Source organism: Podarcis raffonei, chromosome 15, assembly GCF_027172205.1.
Source record: "Podarcis raffonei isolate rPodRaf1 chromosome 15, rPodRaf1.pri, whole genome shotgun sequence".
In the NCBI taxonomy this organism is placed as follows: domain Eukaryota; kingdom Metazoa; phylum Chordata; class Lepidosauria; order Squamata; family Lacertidae; genus Podarcis; species Podarcis raffonei.
Window position 1 is genome coordinate 24,679,651 of NC_070616.1, and position 21,401 is coordinate 24,701,051.

At 44.1% G+C, this 21,401-nt stretch overlaps 2 protein-coding genes across 6 annotated transcripts in view; one reads left to right on the forward strand and one right to left on the reverse strand.

The window, feature by feature from the left end:
• CBL (Cbl proto-oncogene) overlaps positions 1–10,589 on the reverse strand; it is a 48,288-nt gene extending 37,699 nt beyond the window's left edge. Inside the window, exons 1-2 of one of the 3 annotated variants that reach the window (XM_053367939.1) lie at positions 10,166–10,254; positions 6,451–6,582 (exon numbers count right to left, since the gene is read on the reverse strand). In XM_053367939.1, coding sequence (XP_053223914.1) covers positions 6,451–6,477 — 27 coding nt within the window. In that variant the 5' untranslated portion in view covers positions 6,478–6,582; positions 10,166–10,254. Of the gene's footprint in view, positions 1–6,450; positions 6,583–10,165 lie in introns of all 3 variants that reach the window. The other 2 variants (XM_053367940.1, XM_053367938.1) reach the window with 2 other exon arrangements.
• A 263-nt stretch (positions 10,590–10,852) lies between these two features.
• On the forward strand, positions 10,853–21,379 carry CCDC153 (coiled-coil domain containing 153). 3 transcript variants are annotated; one of them, XM_053367945.1, is made up of 8 exons: positions 10,853–11,323; positions 13,431–13,712; positions 13,937–14,020; positions 14,388–14,444; positions 17,545–17,664; positions 19,709–19,801; positions 20,497–20,627; positions 21,125–21,379. In XM_053367945.1, the coding sequence occupies exons 3-8, from the start codon at positions 13,957–13,959 to the stop codon at positions 21,251–21,253; spliced, it is 594 nt and encodes a 197-aa protein (XP_053223920.1). In that variant the 5' UTR covers positions 10,853–11,323; positions 13,431–13,712; positions 13,937–13,956; the 3' UTR covers positions 21,254–21,379. The 3 variants fall into 3 exon arrangements, with proteins under 3 accessions (XP_053223920.1, XP_053223921.1, XP_053223919.1); XM_053367946.1 differs by lacking the exon at positions 10,853–11,323 and adding an exon at positions 12,179–12,274; XM_053367944.1 differs by lacking the exons at positions 10,853–11,323; positions 13,431–13,712 and having other exon boundaries at positions 13,767–14,020.
• The last annotated feature ends 22 nt before the right edge of the window (positions 21,380–21,401 follow it).

The following is a 21,401-nucleotide window of genomic DNA, read 5'->3' on the forward strand; positions in this document are numbered from 1 at the left end:
AACTAGTGCCACCATGTTTGCAAATGCAAGAAATGGATTTACAACCAAGATGTCAACATGCTTAACTGAATTCCCAGAAACTCAATATTCATTATGAAAGCCGCAACCTACAATGTGATTCATTTTTATTTGCAAGTTGCAACACTACAGAGGGTTATATTCAAACCATGCAAAATATTGAGCCTGAAACATGAGGCAAGAAGTAGGTTTAAGAGGTCTAGCTTTAATGTTATTTTCTGCTAATCTAAAAAGATTGTTTAAGCTACAATCAAAACAATGAAATTCAGTGTGAATAAAAATGGACTTTGTTAACTTAAAATATCAGATTAAAATTTAAGATTTCTCTGTTTCATTATAAATACTAATTTTACATTAAAGAACAACTTGGTTACTATTAATCTCAATAAAAGCACGGTAACTACAGTTAATAAACTACTTCACATGAAAAATGTGAGGCTGGGATTTATGGATTTCCCCTCCACTATCATCCTCTGCCAAAGACAGGAGTTGGTTGAAAATGGAAGCAAATGATTCAGATCTCCTAGCAGCAGTGCTGGAGTGGGGAACACAGGCCAACTATGGTTCAGCAATATGTGCAACCTAGACCAATCTCTCAATTGAATCAATATCCTCTACCAGACACAGGAACTTAAGGGAGGCTTTGCTGTGTAAATGAATAATCAATCTGATCATAAACATTTTCATTCTCACCTAATAAAAATAGTTACTGAGCAAACTGAAGCAGTCTATCAGACTTTGTTTTATCTCTCCATCATGGGCATCTCATTTTTGTTTGCTTCTTAAATAGTGATGAAAGAACTACATGATACTCCTGCTTACTGCAGACTTGCTCAATCTAGTGAGCATCTAAATCAATGTATGTTATTGTGCAAAAGGTTTGTGGCTGATATGGTACACACCCAAACTTTTATACTGATTGAGCATTTTAAAAGTTGAGATGATCAACCATAGAGTAGCCATCTATGTCAAATTCTGCAAGGTATGTGAGATTCGCCTATAAGCACTGATGGCACTTGGCACCCAAACTATCAGAAAGGAAATGGACCTGAATATATGATCAATTATTCATATTAAATGCAGCTCTAGAAGACTGACAAACACTATGCTGATCCACATCCCAAATGCAGTACTTTGTTGAGATACCGCAAATAGCTTTATAGTGGGTACAGTATTAAAATGAGCAACTTGCCCAGCTCCCCAAGTCTAAAGAATTTACTATATATTGGAACAACCAAACAGAAGACTTTATTTGGAAAATACTGGATCAGTAATCCAAGCAACCAACAGCAACAAATACCCCCAAAGAGTAAATCTTTTCCTCTCTGCAGATTGTAGATGTTTTACAAGAACAGCAGTTACCATTCTGGACAAGAGTTTCACCTGTTACTATGGATGGGTCCTATCCAGGCTCTAACTATGGGCTTGGCCCAATGTTGGCACACATCATCTTCTACCAGTTTATTTCACAACCAGTGCATCATATCAACCACCATTCACCTTCATGAGATGTGTGTAATCCCTAGCAGTACTTTTTTCTCATTAACCATTACAACCAGGATTCAACAACTGCACAAATTCTGTGCATTCACTGGAACTCTGGACTTCTTGCACAGCATCCTGCCGCACGCTTTCGCAAAATGGCATTCAAAGAAGAACCAACTCAAGTATTTTATCAACTTGTGAGCAGAGCCACACCAACTAGCTCCCCGCTTGATGTTGCACACTCCAAGTAGCTCCCTGCCCAAGAATTTCTGTAAACAGCACAAATGCGTGCAAGGAGAGAACCTTTGAGTGTACAGCTGTGTACAAGTGATGTCCTTCATGGGGTTCATGGGATTGGCAAGCCCAAAAAATTAGGGCTTCCAGACTATGGGTAAGGCTCTACGTACACAGCTGCAGGTGTGAAAGCTCAACTCTGCAGATGTTTTCAATATGTGTATGAATGTCATGGCTACACAGTGTGCAATCCTGGGGTGAGGCTACTTAGCATGGCCCAACTCCCGTGCTCCTATAATTCATGAGTTGTTCTTCTGAAGGAGCTTCTGAAATCCTGAGGAGTTTCAAACCACTTTATGGTGCAGCATAGAAGTCTGTTATTTAAAGTGAGGAACCTTCCCCACATCCCCAAATGTTGAGTGTGGCAATACAATAACTTCATGTTGAAAACCAACACCTTTTTTCTTTTTCTTTTTGCTTTAAAGCACTGCTAAAATGGAAGCGAAAACATCCAAACTGCTCATCACCATGCTGGAAGAGATAGACAAAAGCAAAGGGGAGCCCAAAGTTCCCTGCAGCTTGTTCAATCAATCAATCAATCAATCAATCCTAAACTAAGCCTCAGCATTATGTCTGAACCAGACCAGAATGTATGACTTGATCCTCCTTTGAACAAAACAAAACAAAAACCTGTCTTCAACTTAGCTCCCTTCGTGTGCCCTTGCAGAACACAACTACTGCCAGATGCAATGTTCACATCTCTGAGAAATCAGCAGCGTACCAGCAAATTAGCACACACTGCATTCATTCTCCCTCTTTGGCTCCTTAGCTGTCTTTTGAAGCCATTTGTTCCTTGGCCATAGTCTGCTAACTCTTCACATCAAGTGTGAACATATTTAAAAGAAGCAATTATGGTGTAGGCAAGTACTTTGTGACCATTTCAAGGGGTTTTCCCATGATTATTTGTGAGAATTTATCCTACCTTCCCCCAAATGTCCAAGGAAGGCTTTTAATTGTTCAGCAGGAAGGAAAAGTAACAAATATAGTGGGCTAGATTCCAGCTGAAAATAATAAGTTTAAAAAATTAGGCAATATCAGATTTTGAAAACCTTTCCTAGGCTGACAACATAGCTCTTTTTGTCTGATGAACAAAGATAGAGAGAAGGAGAGAGACAAATACCCACAAGTTCTTACCCAATGGTTTAAGGAAACCAAACAAAAAAGGGGAAACAGCGAAACTAATTTTATGCCTAGTGTGCAGAGCAAAAATACATAAAACGGAAAGGCACTCTGGGTTCCCCACCTCACCCCAGTTTATTTTTACATGACTAAACAACCTCAAGTTGCTAATTTAATGTTTAATAAGGCACAACAAACAGATGAATTACAAGAACTTGTTTACAAACCATAATTTAAAGTTGGGGGTCTATTTTGAAAAGAATAAACCATTATATCTTATATCAGCAAATTGTAACAGAAATTTTACAGCTACTTTGTTTATCTGGAAGGAGCTTTCATAGGTTCATGCTATCAAATGCACTGGTAGAGGGACCTTCTTGTTCCTCAGTTCACATACCTTTCTCACCTATGGCCTTCTTGGTCTAATCGTATGCATCTAATGCATCACATGCATCTAATGAATCAGCCTCTTTGCTATAAATGACCATGCCACATTGAACTAGTTAGTGTCTAAGGGGCAATAAAATAGACCACTTTCCCCCAAACAAAATAAAAATATTCCTTCCAGTAGCACCTTAGAGACCAACTAAGTTGGTCATACCAATAACAAACTTAGTTGGTCTCTAAGGTGCTACTGGAAGGAATGTTTTTATTTTGTTTCGACTACAGCAGACCAACATGGCTACCTACCTGTAACTAGAACACTTTCTCCCAGTTATTGGCTATTATTTTTTAAAAAACACTCTCCACAGAACCAAAAACAGGCAGTTTTGGAATGTTTCCTGCTCAGGAAAAAGGCACCTGCCATTAGGTTTTATCACAATAGGCACACCACTTTGCTGCTTCCCTGTTGGTAACTATTCTTCATTGAATTCTTAGCAAATAAACTACCTGATTATGCCCCCTTCAAGGTATTTAACATGCCAATGGAAATGCTTGCTGCACACCCACGTAAGTATTCATTGTCTAAGCTCAGATCATTCTTCTGCAACAGCTTATTATGTAGTCTTTCCTCCTTTCCAGTTCAAAACCTCCCAGACTTTCTACAGGTTTTCCCCCCAAATACCAACATGTGCTACACTTCTGCTTTATTCTTCTGTAATTTATGTTTCAACTCCTAATTATAAACATCATTAAGTTAAAATATATCACCTGCAGCCAAAATATGGAACTATGTATTTCCTGTTCACATTTTATACTCTAAAAAATGTGCTTTAATCGCCACACATAATGCAGGCAAACTACAAGCATGATCAAGCCAAGGAAAACAGTTCCCCTGACATTATCTTAGGAAAATATATAGGATAGCTACAGGCAGAATAAAGATAATGACTTGTTTACTATTCAGGCAGGAAAAGTACAACAAAGCATTTAATCAAGAGGTTCAGAGTTATGAGAAAATCTGCACCTCACATGGAGGCCTGACCCATGTCAGCATGACACACAGTGGAAACATCTAAAAAACCTTTCACCTCTTGTACTAGCCCCCAAACATAGTGAAAGCTCACCAACATAGAAGTATGCAGGACAGATGTGCAAGGCACTATATGCACAGTGGCTGAAGTGAGAGATTAAGGAGCTTTCCCCATTAATACACATTAATATCAGTGTATCTCACACTTTACAGAGTTTCTTTAGAAAAATGTCTCACTTTGCAGTCTAAAACATGTTATAGCCACCATGCGATGCACAAATACAGGTAAAAATTTTGTCTGCTTCCACATGGATGTTCTAATATTTAAACTGACTACTGGCTGTAGCAAACAATTTTAGTTGATTGCCATCAGTAACTGCTAGACCACATTAAGGAATACCATGTAAAAATGACTAATACATAAAGAAGCAATGTAACTAAAGTGCACTATAAAGTATTGTCTCAATTATCAGCATAATTTGGTCAGATCTCTGATGTTATTTAAGGAATGTAACATGAATATGTTTTCATTTAAGAATGTAGAAATCCACTGGCCTAGCTGCATCTACATTTTCAGAAGGTAAAAAACCTGAAGTACTAGAAAGAATATCACACAATATACAATGGTGTTAAAATACTTGTACCTCATCTTAAACATATTTACAGTACTTGAAGTCCAATGGATACTTTGTCCCTAGCACATATGATTGACATTGTAGCCTTAGGGTTTTTTTAAAAAGACAATTTAACAAGCTTGCCATTCCACTGAGCCTGTGAAATGGATTGTAAAATTAATTATAAAAGGGTTTGTATACGAATTACAGGAAAGAACCCACCCTCCACCAAATTAATCTCAAGCTTAACTAGGGCAAAACAGAGACTGAAAGCTCAGCTGTCACCAGCAACATCTACAGCAGGTTTGGAGGTAAGCAGATCAAAGTAAAGGACAGGAAGTAGGGCTGCAACATCCTTCGAGCTAAACTTCCAATGAAACCAATAGAGAAAAGAAAGAGTATAACATCAACAGTCCTCAGTACTCTAAACTCAAACAAGAGAAACACAAGCATACTGAAAATGACTTGAATGAGTGATGGGTTGGAAGACAAACCCACTGCTAGGAAATACAAGTAGGAAGCTCAAGCATTCTCCTAGCCTCTTGATGTTTAATATGTGGGCTGGTCAGAGCCCAGCACATGTCAGGACTTCTCATAAGGAATCTTCAGAACAGATGTTATGGGAAAAGACTAGGAACTTCTAACAGAATTATCCTTTCTGCCTTCCAGAACTACATTTCCCAAGTTTCCATGAGGAAGCCGCAACAGCTGAACTGGATCAAAATCAGATTACGGCTAATTTATGGCATAAACATAGCCTTCATCTCACTGTTCCCCCTTTTGAAGTTTTTTTCCTAGGGGAATCCTAGAGTCTGCAAGCTACATTTCTCCAACGCATGTGCTTATGAATAACATTCTGAAACATGTCAGCTCTGTGCCATACTTAGGGTTAACCAACAATATCTCTTGGTCACCCCCAGCTTGATGGAAAAACTCAACTAGCAAAAAGGGAATTGTCAATCTGCCAGTCACACTTCCCATTTTTTATTAAGCAATGCAAAGCAGCTGTGGTGACTATCATTTGCACTGCTGAACAAATTCCTCTTCTTTAGTCTAGGTAAGCATTAAGATTTTCATCAGAAAACTGTATTTACTTATGCAGAAATGAAGATAGCATGTATCCCGATTACAGTGTTTGTTAGGAATTAATTTTAAGCATCTGTCACAAGGTGATCAGGATTCTCTATAAGCAGCTAGGTCATCATTTATTACTGTTTTGACAATCATATCAACCAAATAATAATAATAATAATATACACACTAACACAGTATTGAGGAACAATGTTGACCAAAATATGTATTAACATTAATATATACCAAAATACTCCTACTAATAATATGCAATATATAAATGGTTAGAAATGAATAAAACAATATACTGTATATATATTAAAATACAACTGGTTCAAAGTACTGGTACATTTAGGTAGTCAGTTTACATTCACCAAAAGGCATCATTTGAAGTTTTCATCAATATGTTACTGGCCCAGTTCATTTCACCTTTACCTTCATTAGAAGGCAGAATTCCTGCATCAGAGATTCATTGCTCAAAATCTGTTACCAGTGCAGGTCAGTTACCGGTAACTCCCAGATTTCAACACTTAGGCAAATCATAAGCAGCTGATAGTGTCACACATTCTGTAAAGGAAGAAATTTCCTTAAAACTCAATTGTAGACTTTGCAAATCAGTTTTGCCTCTCTGCATTGGGTGCCAAGATCTTGGGCAGGGGGACAGGGACAGGAACTGGGGTGTGCAACTCTTCTTTTCCCATAAGCCGCTGAAATAAATCAAGACAGCAGTTCTAGGCATACTGAGCGCAGTAGGACTGCTACTGGTACAGCAGGCATAGATTGCATCTTGAGATACATCCTATATAACACCATAAAAATGCTTGAGTGGTTGTATTCAGATAGCTTCTGACACATGCCCATTCCTGTTTGAGAATTTTTTAGTTGTCCTCCTGAGCTCCTCCACCTCTAGAATTCTATGCACTGCCCACTTCCTTTTCTAGACCCAAAGAAAGCCATTAACAAGGCTACATATAACTGTTGTGTGGAAAAGAAGAGGTGGTACCTATATGCTTCAAAAGCAGTTGTGATGGGATCTACACAGCAATGAATATCATTTTCCTGGAGGAAAGAGTAAATGACAACATATTCTGAAGTAATTTAAAACAGGCTTCCAAATATATTTATTCTTAGCTCACCAATACAATGTATTGAAAAGTATCTAGTTTTGAATTCATTTATAGCTCAAATTTATATAAACTTAACATTTCCACTCTGGCAGCAAAATAAGCCTTATTTTGCTCAGGCATATCTGTGAGACAGTACCATATTGCAAGAACATAAGAAGAGCCCTTCTAGATCAGACTAATCAAGTCTAGCATCCTATTTCCTAAAGTGGCCAACCAGATGTCTTTATGATAATCAAAATGCAGGTCAAAAGCCCTCTCCTGCGGGTGTTCAACAGCCTCCGATTCTGTTGATGGCATAAAGCCACCATGACCAGCAGCCATTGACAGTCATATCCTCCAGGAATTTGTCTATGAAAAAATACTTGCATTTGTACTTGGACCTCCCGCCATTCATCTTCACTGGATAACCCCAGGTTCTAATATTAAGAAAGAGGGAGCAAACATCACTTTCTCCATGCCAGGCATAATTTTATAAATTTACATCCTCCCCAAAAGACACTAGTGGTTTCATAAAACTTGACTATTTGAGTACTCAGGACCATGCAATATGCTAACTTGTGAGCATGTCCTTTGTGTTAAAACCAATGCAACCTATTAATGCAACTTCCGTTTTATCAGCCATCTTGATCACACGAGCTGGAATACCACATCCACTTGATAAAAAGATTATTAAATATTTAACGTTATTTTTATCTGTATTTTCGATCTACCACAACTTAATGGCACACTTGTCAAACTACACCAGAATCCAGAGTCCAGCAGTAATGACTACCTGACAAATCAATAGAACACAGTCAAATGAATTGATGTATTATACTGGAAAGATCAAGAACACAGAGACTGGTCTAAATCCTACAAAAGCTGGAGCATCTCTTAAAGCTCTAGTTTCCCATAGTTTAGCACAAGTGCATGCTTCCAAAGTAGGATTATGAAGGCTTTCAAGACTGCAAAGCTTTCTTTTGTGCTACTCTACTGCTCTGAGCCATGATATCACAATAAACAACTTCCTGTCTAGCAAACGGTTTGAGCTTTGTAGCACTCTAAACATGCCTTCATGAGGGTTCAGAGCAGGCCTAGAAGCAAATGGGCAAGTCTACCCTTTCACAGCACATTGCCCAAGAACTACGCAGGAAGGTCCTGTTCCTCTACTGCTCCCGTCCTTCACCCTTTAGGCACATTTCTCCTAAAAAAGGACACTAAGGTCAGCAAACATAGTTGCTATCCTGTGAATGTGAACTGTTATTTTGAAACCTTTAATCAGGAAGTCTGAGAAAACTTCTGTGATGGTTTCATTAAAATAGGGGAAATAACATGGAAAAAAGCTATAGAGAGCTAGAACTTGAGCTGCTTTAACGGAGCCAATCATTTTATGCTCCTAAATGATCCATCCTACCTATTCCCCATGGTCCTTCAGCCTTCCAAATCCATTTCCCAGCTCAAGCTCAGCCACTTCCTATTCCATCAATCCTTTGCCTTGAGCATCAATCTAAGCCCTCTACAGCAGGCCCTTCTTCAACTTCTTCCTCCAACTCAGCATGCAATCTCAAAACTACCCTCCAACTCCCTGTCGCTCAATTCAACCACTGGGGCCCTTACAACCCCTTCCACATCACATCTCCCTCTCCACAGGTCAAGCCATGCACTACCTTAGTCTACCCAGCTCCAGTCCTTTTCATCAGCTAGCAGAAAACACCTGCTCCAACTGGATTTGCCCACTTGCTTGCATTCATTCCATGTTAGTTTTGCCTCTCCCTCACCCCTTTCCAATTTCTCCCCCTGCTTTACACTAAATAAAGACTCAACTCCTCAAGGACCACGGCTTGCATCACTTTCTAATGAGCTGAAGTATGCTGATAGCAATACAGTGGTACCTCAGGTTACAGACACTTCAGGTACAGACTCCGCTAACCCAGAAATAGTACCTTGGGTTAAGAACTTAGCTTCAGGATGAGAACAGAAATCGCACGGCGGCAGCACAGCGGTGGCAGAGGGAGGCCCCATTAGCCAAAGTGGTACCTCAGGTTAAGTGGTACAGTTTCAGGTTAAGAATGAACCTCCAGAATGAATTAAGTTCTTAACCCGAGGTACCACTGTACATATGCAATAAGTATGCTGTATGTCACCTCAAACATTTTATCAAATGGCAACTGCTAATTTTACTTCTGATGCCAACACTAAGCCAACACTAAGCACCTCTCTCCAGCCCTACCCGCCTCACTGCTCTCATTCTGGCCCATCACTTCCACTTCTGCCCCTCAGCTCCTAATTTTCCCAGGTCAGCCAGCCTGGATCTATCCAGCCTCACCCTTCTTCTTCAATGGACAGCTGCAAAATAGACTATAAAATCTCTTTGCTCTGGAGTGATTTACAATTATTGTCCCATCTCATCTATTACTTATAAAAAGCCTAATATGACTAAGTGCTGTTAAAAAAATTTTTAACAAGGCAATAACCCACACCGGAAAGCAGTCCCACATTACAAATGGCCAATGAACCTCCCACAAGGCCTTGATGAGGTGAAATGGAGAGATTGTGCCTACAGGAAGGGGCTTGCACTTTATTATTTTTGTATAGGGATCAGCACATATTAGGCCCTTCATAAATGACGCTGACAGTGACGCTAACCCTTTAACTGTTCCTGAACTTTGACTGAGCCATCCCAGTTTTTGCAGCTGAACTCGAATTTATTTAATATTATTATTATTATTATTATGCTAATAAAGCGGCTTTCCCCCCCCCCCCCGACCGAGCTGTTAGCAATCGATTGACTGCCCTCGCAATTCCTCGGGACAGAGTGAAGAAACACACCTACTCTTGCGTAGCACAGGATCGCGTCGCAAGAAAACCTGGAATCCAACGGTACATGGAGAGGAGGAGGATGGCAATGCTACCGTCGTCAGCGGCAACGACCCCTCCCCATGTCCCCGCCCTACCCCCACGACCCCTCTCTGCGCACCCCCTTCCAGCCTCGCCCCACTTTCTGCCCCCTCCGCGGCCACGCCCCAGCCCCCCCGACCTCGCACCTTGTCCATGAGCTTCCAGCACTTCTCGACCATCTTCTTGTCCACGGTGCCGGGCTGGTGGGGGCCGAGGTGGTGGTGGTGCGGCTGGAAGGCGTCCTTCATGAGCCCGATCAGCCCGCCGGGGCCCTTCTTCAGCGGGGCCGACATGGGGGCGGCGGGGGCGGCGAAGAGGGGCAACGGCGGCGGCGGAGGCTCCGGCTGAGGGAGGGACGGAGGGCGGCTAAGGCGTGTCCCTTCCGCCAGGCCGCTCCTTCCCCGGCTTGGCCACCGACTGTCGAGGCGGCGGAGGAGAAGGGGAGGCGGCTCCAGGAGCGCCGGGGACGCGCCCGACTGACGAAGAAAAAGGGAAGCGGGCGGGCAGGAAGGCAGGAGGAGGTTGCGCGCGACGGAGGGGGAGGCGCGCGCGTTAAACTCCCGCCCCCCCGTGACAGGATCGCGAGCCTCCCCCGGCGGGGCGCTCTGATTGGTTGTGGCAGTGGAGAGGGTGGGAGGAAAGCCGAGAGTGTGTGTGTGGAGGAGGGGAGAAACGCTCCCTGAGGGGAGGCGCGTTTTGATTGGGCCGCACGTTTTCAACAGCCCGCCCGCAGGGTTGAGTCGCGTTTTTGATTGGCCAGAGCGCCCCCTCCCAAACAACAAAGGGGGAGGGGCGGGGCGGCGGAGGTCTCGGTATGTTTCGTGAGCGCGCGGTGAGTTAGGCGCGCGACCGAGCAGGCGGCTTTAAAAGTGGTTGGCTCATTCTTAGCGAGTTCTCTTCTTCTTCTTTAGTATCGTGAGCGCACACGCTGAGTGAGACGCGCTCCCGCGCTCCCGACTGTCAACGCTGAAGGGAAGAGGAAAACCGGCCCACTTAGGAAAAAGAGGCCCCGCCCAGCTAGCGCCTTATTAGCATAGTCACGTCTTGATTGGCCTTTCTCTCACTAAGGCGTTTAGTTCAGTGTGCCGGCTGCTGCGCATGGTCAAAGATGGAGCGGGGCCGAGCATGCGCAATAGTGCGAAAAGGCCAACAGGGTGGTCATGATGGATTTGGGCAACGTTGGCCGGAATACTGCAGCAGGCTCCTGGGAACGCGGCGAGCACCATAAAAAAGTTCCGAGACTCGGGAGAAGCACTTCATGGATGCTATACAGGCATATGCAAAGTTATGCAAATTTCATAAAAGTAAGGATTGATGCCTCGGTTCTTGAAGGAAGCCTAGCGGGCGAACCTGAGCCAGCTGGCAGACTACCTCGTGAGGCAGTGAATGCCCAGCATTGGAAAGGAGAGATTTGGACAGGCATGCAAATAAAAGATGCAATGGGTGGTTTGCTGGGACCCCTTTGTTTTTAACTCCTTAAAGATGAATGCAGTTACAACACCATGCATGTGAAATCGATTTCTTTGCAAAGTTGTGAAAACCTAACCAAGAGTATTTGTGCCAAGGAAAGGGAGGGAATTGGGGAGTAGTAAATGGCTCTGTTCCACAGCAGATAAGGCAACTAAATACACTCCTTTAAATAGGAAAGCAGAAATGGAGAGAAGCTTTTTTCTTTTGAAATAAGTGAGTCATTAACGTTACCAACAACTAAGAGGAATCAATCCAACAGAAGATCCTGTTTAGAGACTACCCCACAGGAAGAGGGTGAGGAAGAAGGCTGTTCTGTGGCAAAGGGGGGAAACTCCCACGACTCATAGACTTAAATTGCAGAACCCCAGCATAACCTCAGGGGTCAAAGATCAGCCCTAAAATGCAGCACCCAGCTGTTGGAACATCACAAACTCTGGAAATCGCCTCATGAATTGGAGCTGTAGCACCAAGTGAAGCAGCCTTGCTGGTGTTGCATCTCTCCACTTTAGATCCTGCAACTTTGGCAGGGATCATGCCCTTTCTCACTGAGCCTTTGTGGTCCTCACCCCACATCTGAACTTGAGACCCCACTGGAAGCAAACAACAACAAAACAGCTCCCATGTAGCAAGTTCAAAAGGGAGCAGACAGACAGGCACTTTCCTTTTCTCCTGTAGGATGTGCTGTTTTCGCATAACCATCAGTCCACATTGGCTATGTCATGCTTTCTAGCTGTGATCTCAGCTGCTAAGTGTGTGGACCTAGCCTGGTCTGATCAGGAATTTTGGTGAGTAGAAGATAGCTGCAGAGTGCAGAGTCCTTCCTGAGCCAAACAAGCGGTTCATCTAACCCAGTATTGTCTGCTCTGACTGGCAGCTGCTCTCAAGCATCACAGGATGGATACAGCCATGACATTGGCAACTGTGTGCAGTGTGGGATTGCCTGCAAACCCTACTTGAGCCTCCCTGAACTTTCTAAAGCAGGGATAGGCAATGCAGGGCTCTCCTCATTTACCAGACCGTTAGCCATGAGAGCTGCTGCTGCTAGTGTGAATTGTAGTCCAATATCCAGAGGACACCATGTTGGCTATTCTGAAAGCAGATAGCAGAGAAGTATCATAGATACTAATAGCAAATTCATTTGCTGAGTGGTAAGCTTTGTACATGCATTTATTCATTATATTTATGTAGCCAAATCAACAACAACCACACACAAAAGGAAGTCTCGGAGGAACCTGCAGGTTTGCAGAAAAAATGGGGCAAGTAAAAGGGGAAAGATCCTCCCCACAAAAAAACTAGTCCAATGAAGACTGAATATGATCAGTGGGCATGGGATGCTTGCTGTTAGAGTAGGGAACTGGGAACAGAATAGATGACCATAGAAGAAGATGTGGCTGGCTGCATCTGCTTGAACAGGAGCAAACTACATTGCAACATTAATTGTACTGTTTTATCACAGATGTGTTTGCTTTCATGGGCTCCTTTGGGAGGAAGGGGAGGCTATTAAGTATAATAAATAATAATAACATTTAGTTGCAGGGGCCACTTGGGTGACATATAATAATAAAATGTAGAATTGCAACATGAGGGGATACAACATTTCTCAAAGTAACATAAGAAGCAAAATCATAAGAAACCCACAACCCTCCCCAAATGATCCCTGCCCCAAAGATCCTCCAATTTAAACTTCAGCAGCGGAAGAGGGGAAGTCAGCAATGCACATGTGGAAATCTTGTTCTATGTACTCAGCCTTCAGTTGTAGATGAGGACCTGGGTGTCAAAGCTGAGCCAAATGTTTTATGGCAGAAAATGGGTTTGCTCTAAGAAGCTCTGTGCATAAGAGAATTTGGGGCCTATTTGATTCTTACCCCCTTCCCACCCCTTTCTGTTTCTGCAAAAGAAGTTTTGAACATGGGCCTGAAAATCCTCCAACCTCTCTTTCAGGCCAATTGGATGCAATTTTGCAGACCTCCTTTGCTGGAGCACCGGTGTGTCTGCCAAGCTTCCTTTGGTCACCATGGCAGCGAAGAAGGACGGTTGCCTAGCGACACAAGGAGCCCCAACCTGTGCCAGCTGGGATAGGCTGGCCGAAAAGCCAGTGCCTCTTCCCCCTCCTCGTGCATTGGCTGCTTGGAATGACACTCTTGCAAAGAGTGTTTAGTTAACTGCCCACAGATTAACTTGTGAGAACCTGGGAGAAAGGCAGAAGAAACATTTCACTCCCAGGTATGTTTGCCTCCACCTTTCTCTTCCACCATACAAACAGTTCTTCACTTGCCCACCCAAACAGCAGAGACCACCCTCACTCTGCTGCCAAGCAATGTATGCCTCATGTATAAGGATGGCCCTCCGGAATCTCCCCATCAGTACCAGTTTTAAGATCTTTTTTGAACGTCAGGAGTTGGAATGCACCAAAAATATAATGTTTGTTCATCTTCTCCCTTTTGCAGGCTGTGGAGAACGCGCAAGGATGGCCCCCACCAAAAAAGGGAAGGGGAAAAAATCAGCAAAGCAGAAGAAAAACACTGGGCCAGGTAAGGCTTTGTGCAGCATGCAGGAGATTCCAGCAGCCCCACGCCTTGCAAATTCCCATTTCCATGTGCCTTGCATCTCTTGGGATTTGAGACTGCCTTTACGTACGCCATTGTTTCAACTGTTTTTGTACCTATGCAACTGCTTTTTGTGTTTACCTGCGCAATTGTTTGACGTTTTATATGTGCAATACTTTTATCTGTTATTGTTTTGTGAAAGCGCTTCAGGTTGCTTCATAGGAAACAATTCATAAATTAAATGAATAATAATAATGGCGCATCGATCAGGAGGTCTCGGTATCAGTGGCAATTAGTACCCAGCCAAAGTCTTTCAATTTCTCTTTCTCTCTCTCTTTCCTTCTCTCCGCAGATGAGGAAAAGTACAGAAAAGCAGTGCTGGAGGTTGATACCTTAAAGCAGTACCTTGGTGAGGAGATTTTGTTGATATTGCGCAAGGGCCTTAAAAGGTTACAGTAGAGGCGGCATTTTTGGAAGGGTCAGGTAGAAGGACTGCCAAGCTTTCTATGCTAATCTTATAGGAAGCTGCCTTATACCACTTCAGAAGGTTGATCCATCTTACTGTCTACATGCTAGGACTTGGAGACCAGGGTTCAAATTCTCACTCAGCCTTGAAGCTCACCTTGGGAGCCAGTCACTGCCTCTCAGCCTAGCCTACCTCAAAGGGTTGCTGTGAGGATAAAACAGGGATGGGGAGAACCCTGTACACCACCTCAAGTTCTGTGGAGAAAAATGGTGGGATACAAATACAATACAGTGGTACCTCGGGTTACATACGCTTCAGGTTACATACGCTTCAGGTTACAGACTCCGCTAACCCAGAAATAGTACCTCGGGTTAAGAACTTTGCTTCAGGATGAGAACAGAAATCGTGCTCCGGCAGCAGCAGGAGTGGTGCTTCAGGTTAAGAACAGTTTCAGGTTAAGAACAAATTAAGTACTTAACCCGAGGTACCACTGTATACTGGCTGGCAGTAGCTCTCCAGGGTTTCAGGCAAGGAGTCTCTCCAAGCCCTAACTGGAAATTCCAGGGATTGAACCCGGGACCTTCCACATGCCAAGCAGGTGCTCTTCCACTGAGCTATGACCCTTCCGTGAACAAAGGCACAAAGGGTTTGCCAGCACGGCTGTCTGGACCAGACTAGTAGCAGGACTGCTGTCCCTTTCTGATCCCCCCCCCTTCTCAGTTGACCAATCCAAGCATTTTCATGGAGAAGTGAAAATGGGAAATAGTTTCCGTGTGCATTGTGAAGCAAAGTGATTGCCACGCAGTCCTTTTAATAATGGACTCCAAAATGAGTACTCTGCTGGGAGTAATTTTTAAATACTTTGCATTATAATTGCAGCAGATGCAGCTAAGTAGAGAACATGCAAAACATGGGCAAGCCCCCAGGTTCAATCCTCAGCACAGTGCTTTTCTGGGGGGGGGGGGTACGCAGGGGTATGCATACCCCTAAACATTTCGTGAATCTAAGTTTGGCCTTATTGAGGGGCAGTATTTCAATATGAGTAGGAAAATGAGAGTACCCCTGAACATTTTTTAAAGAAAAAAAATGCACTGCCTCAGCATATCCAGTCAAAGGATCTTGGAAAGTGACAAGCTGGGAAAAGATTTGGGGGCCTCTCCAGACATCCTTTTTTATTATTATTGTAGATTCAGTGATGATTTGTGAGTTCATGGTGCTAACAGGCCGATTGTACACAATCACACTTTCAATAGTGTTTACGCCTGCGAAAGTTTCGGGGTAGGCGTACCACATCGTTTCTAAGGGGCACATGTCCCAGAGCTTCTTGCTTGTTACACTGCAAAATATTCCAAAACGGGAAGGAGGTTTGTCCCACTTTTCATTGCACTATAATGCAAGAGTACATTACAAGGATGCAGCAACATTTGGGAAGTATTGCAGGACAAGCTAATGAAGCAGAGTGATGTTTGGAGAGTCCAGTACAAATTCATCCCAGTGCACTGTCAGTGTTGCCAAATATACCCACCAAAAATAATAATACGAGACTGGGGGAGTGGGGAATCTGCTTGCAGGATGGCAGTGGTTTGGGTAGGCCAGGGTGGTCTGACATCACGTTTGACAGAACTACTTTGGTTTTTTTCCTAGAAACTCAAGATCCAGCAACCGGAGCCAGATGCAAAATCATGGCACTTTTTCTGGAGGGGCTGGGGGCTTCTGTACATTTACAGTTAAGGACCAGTATCCCTCTGAGCACTTGGAATAGTTTTCATTAGCAGAACTGAGCTCACCATCCAGTAACACAAAAATATGAATGCCACCCTAGGCTCTCTTTGTTTGATCAGCCTAATTTAGTAAAATGTGTTTTTTTAGGGGGGGGTGATACTGTTGCTCTATTTATATTATTTTATTATTACATTTATATCCCACTTTTTCCTCCAAAGAGCTCAAGGTTCTTCCGCTCTTCATTTTATCCTCACAACACCCCTGTGAGGTAGGTTAGGCTGAGAGAGAGTGCCTGGTCCAAGGTCACCTAGTGAGTGTCATGGCTGAGTAAGGGACTTGAACTCAGGCCTTCCACATCCTAGTCTAGCACTCTAACCACTACACATACTAAACCACTGGGAGTCAGAAACTCTTGCCTACATCCTGAAAATTACCCAGATATCTGTCAGTGGATCTCAGCATCTGCCCACTCCTGACCAAGGAGTCAGCTTTCTATATTTTACATAGACCCGGGGGTTCCCTATTTGTGAGAGTTCCCTTTTCCCCATTCTATCGCATGAAGAGCTCTGTGTAATGCAAAAGCTTGCATGCTCAAACACTGAGATCATTAGCAGTCCAAGAGGCTCACTTGTCCACAAGAAGAAATGGAGCCTTTAGTGTCACCAGTCAAGTATTTTGGAATAATCAGCCAACAGGTACTTTCAACAGGCACCCTCCTTTTAAAAACCTTTCTATCGTGCCATGCCTATGTAGGCAACTAAGGATGCACCTTTCCACAATAGTTAATTGAGGTGTGATTTTCATTCTGATTTTTTTATTTTTCAAAAAATGGTTTTTATTGCTTAGTTTTATGTACTATTTTAAACCGCTCTATAGTTACTATGAAATAGCAGTATATAAATATTCATACAGACAAATACAGTGGTACCTCTGGTTATGTACTTAATTTGTTCCGGAGGTCCATTCTTAATCTGAAACTGTTCTCAACCTGAAGCACCACTTTAGCTAATGGGGCCTCCCGCTGCGCCGCCGCCGCACAATTTCTGTTCTCATCCTGAAGCAAAGTTCTTAACCCGAGGTACTTTTTCTGGGTTAGCGGAGTCTGTAACCTGAAGCGTATGTAATCTGAAGTGCATGTAACCCAAGGTACCACTCTAAAGCAAGCCAGTCCAGGAAAGGTACCCCTTTTAGCTGTTTTGCCCTCTCCGAAAAGGAGATAATTATTTGTACAAAGGATCTGGGGAGCCAAATGAGAAAATAGGCATTGAGCCTCGATTGGATACATTTGCATGTCTGCTGTGTTTATCCTTCTGACCTGCAGTTCTCCGGAGGGATATGGCCAGGCAGGCGATGGCTGACAGTGAAGGACTCAAGCAGATGCTGCTAGATCTGGAGAAAGAACTGGAGGAGGCTCGAGGGGACAAAAAAGATATTTATGAAGGTGGGGGGCTCTTCCAGATGACCTCTTCATTGAGTATTGTTGTACATGCCCCAATCTCTGAGCAACAAGACACTCCAGGGATGCTTTCACCTTTCCAGAGTTTGGCTGCCTTGGAATGAAGGCCGATGGAAACATTGGTATCTTTAGGACTTATTGTTTTATTTACACATATGTGCAACTTGATCTTTCCTCCCCTTCAGGTTCTCTGGGAGATTCTCCAAGCCGTAACTTTGGGTCTGGCACACAGCAAGACCAGTCTCTTATGTCTCTAGCTTCCAGCATCAGCCAAAATATATGCATACACAGCACCCCTTGGGCTCTTGTTCTCCCTCCTAGGATGATGTGGCATCCAGCCAGGTGAGGTGGGAAAAGGTCCACCCACTCATCTCTATGACAGCGGGCAACCTCTTTGGACATGTAAATGGCAGTACTTAACTGGCCAGCCAAGGCCATTACCTTAACAAAGGAACCAGTTGGTTCCTTTGTATTCTCTGTATCCTTTGTATCCTCTGTATTCTCACAGATACAGGGTCACAGGTCTGGAAGGGACCCACAGGCACCATCTAGACTGAGCCCCTAAACCTATAACAGTACTCACCCTGATTTATTTGCAGGGAGATTAGGTGACGTTGTGTCAAAACAAACATTACCCCACACTACCCAGTGCATCTCCTATCACTTTCCTTATCACAAAACTCTGGTCTTTGGGGGGAAGTGGGTTTCTTGTGCAAGACTTTCCAATCAACCTGAATTGTGCAACTTGCAATATGCTGCTATGTGACTGAATTCTATCCCCAAATAGTAACTTTCTGAAAGTGCAATGTGTCTGTAGTTGAGTGCCGTGCCCAGACCCTGCAATGAAGAGAAGAGCTTCAACAGAAGATTTGAAGCAGCATTCAAGGGTCAATTTTGACCCTTAAGGGGCTCAGTAGTTTTGCCTTATTTTGATTTTCCTCTTTGGGCATCAAACCCTTTACTCAGCGGTTCCCTTTCCACTTGATTGGTGCAGTTTTGAGATTTTCTGCAAATCAGCAGTATTGCCTTTCCAAGGGGGTCTCTGGCATCTACCTGCCACTTTACTCAGTCTCTAAATGCTACATTCACATGGCCTTGGGGTGTGAGGGATGCTTCCTATTAGTAGGGAGAGGATTGTTCATTTTTCGTACCCCAATTATCAGCACATATTCCTGCCCCGCTTAACTCCTTGCTCCATGACTCGTTTTGTTCTCTGTTGCACCTTCACGATGTACAGTGGTACCTTGGTACTCAAACAGCTTGGCTTCTGAACAAATCAGCTCCTGAACGCCGCAAACGGAGAACTGAGCGTTCCAGTTTGCGAACGTTTCTTGGAAGCCAAACATCCAACATGGCTTCTGCGGCTTCCGCTGGAGTGCAGGAAGCTCCTGCAGCCAATTGGAAGCCACACCTTGGTTTTCAAACGGTTTCGGAAGTCAAACGGACTCCCGGAACAGATTACGTTCGAGAACCAAGGTAGTACATGCCTGTATACATCACTTTCTCTGTCCACTTCATTAATCGGATGTGGGCAGAAGTTCATGACGCAGTAAGCCAGTTGGTCTTCGCAAGACACTTCCTCAGGAAAATGCAATCACAGGATGTTGGCTTTGAAAAGTTCAGATGAAGGTAGCGTTTCCCTCCGCAGCTAACACTGTGGTATATAATTCTGCACACAGACCCTTTGCGACTCTTATCTGCTTTCCCCCCCCCCCCTCCTCCCTGCCCGGCAAAACTTCTCTTGTAAGCACTTAGAGGCAAGATATTTTTTTTCCTGTTTACCTTCTGTTACACCAGATAGACTTGATGCTACAAATCAGGGGTGGAGAACCTGCCTCCCCCCCCCCCAGAGGTTTCCCATCACCGCCCATCATCCTTAGCCATTAGCCATATTGACTGGGGCTGATGCAAGTGGGAATCCAACAATGTCTGGAGGTTCCTCCATCCTGGCTGTAAATCTTAGGCCTGTTAATGAAGGGCAAGGGTGTTGGGTGGAGCGATCATTTCCTTCTCCCATCTTGCGTTCCAGAGATGATCCGCAAGTACCAGCAGCTTCAGCACCAGACTGATACCCGGATCCATTGCTTAGAAGCAGAGACGCAGAACTTGCAAGCACAACTTGGTATTTCGCGCACGCCCACACCCACACACCCACCCCCTTGGTCTTGGAGATGATCACACATGGTATGGTTGTAGCAACTGTTCTTTGCCCATGTTCATCTTTCAGTTAAGGACTTTGAGGGGAAACAAGTTAAAAAGTGATACTCTTCTTTTGCAAACACACGCTCTCTCTTTTTGCACCTGGAACCTGGGGTAGGGGGGTGGAGGGAGGATGAATCTTAACCCTCCAAACCTTGAGATGGAAATCAGTTTGCCTAATTCCGTTATAAGCCCTTATAAGCTTGTGTTAAGGGAATACATTCTGGCACATTTTGCTACAGGTGAAGTTGGAGTATAAGGCCACTGAAAAGCAGTAGAAAATAGATGTTCTCAAGCCCCATCACATGCCATCCCCCAAACTTCTGTTCTGAGATATTTGTCGCCTTCCACCTTAGGAACGTAAGGAACGGCCTTATAACAAGTCAGACCCCTGATCCATCGAGCTCAGCATTGCTACACTTACTGGCAGCAGCTCTCCAGAGCTTCAGGCAGGGCTCTCTCCTAGCAAAACCTGGAGATGCCGGGGATTGACTATGGGGGCTTTTGTGTGCGAAGTTGGAGCTCCACCACTTAGCCTTGGAAGGTTCTCTCTGTGCTTTTCGTTCCCATACATATTTGTCTCCTCTTTCTCCTTGCCCAACACTTTCTGCCCTGCAGCTGCCTGCCAAGGTGATCTGCTACAAAGCCAGCTGGACCAGGCAAGGATGCTGGAAGAGAAGGACAAGGCCGTGGCTGAGATGCAGCGCAAGGTTGACGAGATGGAGACAGAATATGAAAAAATCCTGCATGTGAGTTTGGGTGGGTGGCGGGTCACAGATTGCAAAGAAGAGATAATGGGTTCAGCTTGTGGGCCATTATCTAAAGCTCAGGGAGAGAGAGGGAGTGTCTTATTCCCACAGGTGTGAGTCTCTAGGTGCCATGCATCCCTTCTGTGGCTCATGGCCTGCTTTCAAACACAGAGACTGTAGGGTAGTGCCTCTTTGATCTGTTACCAGCTATTGAAACAGAGCCACCTTTTAGAAATAAAATGGTAAAAAATAATAATGGTTTGCTGTGAAACATGCCCGATGAAGTGTTCTGTGCAACTCAGAAGCTTGCTTCCAGCATTCTGAGTGTCGTTGTGTCCAAACATGAAATTCTTGGGTACATATTCTTGCTGTTCTGCAGCAGCAGCAGCTGTTCAGTCATGTGCAGCTACAGAACTGGAAGGATGCCACACTTTTGGTCGCCATCCCTTGGTGCCACACGCACCCCTCACCCTGCCTCTGACTTCCCCTTTCCGCAGGGTAGCCTGGACTGCGTCCTCTCCAAACTGCAAAGTGCCAAGCTCACCTGGGAGAAGGAGGCTACTGTCATCCACATGGACTATAAGCACCAGCTGAAGGACTTTGGTCTTAATCCATTGTACATCTGAAGGGAGGGGTCATCAGAGCATGGGCCACCTACCACCTACCTAATCCTCAACTCGTTTTGATATTGTGACTTAAGCTGCTATCATCCCCCAAATGTGGAGGAATAATAAAGAGTGTGTCTGAGCGCATGCAGCGTGCCTTTCTGTCACT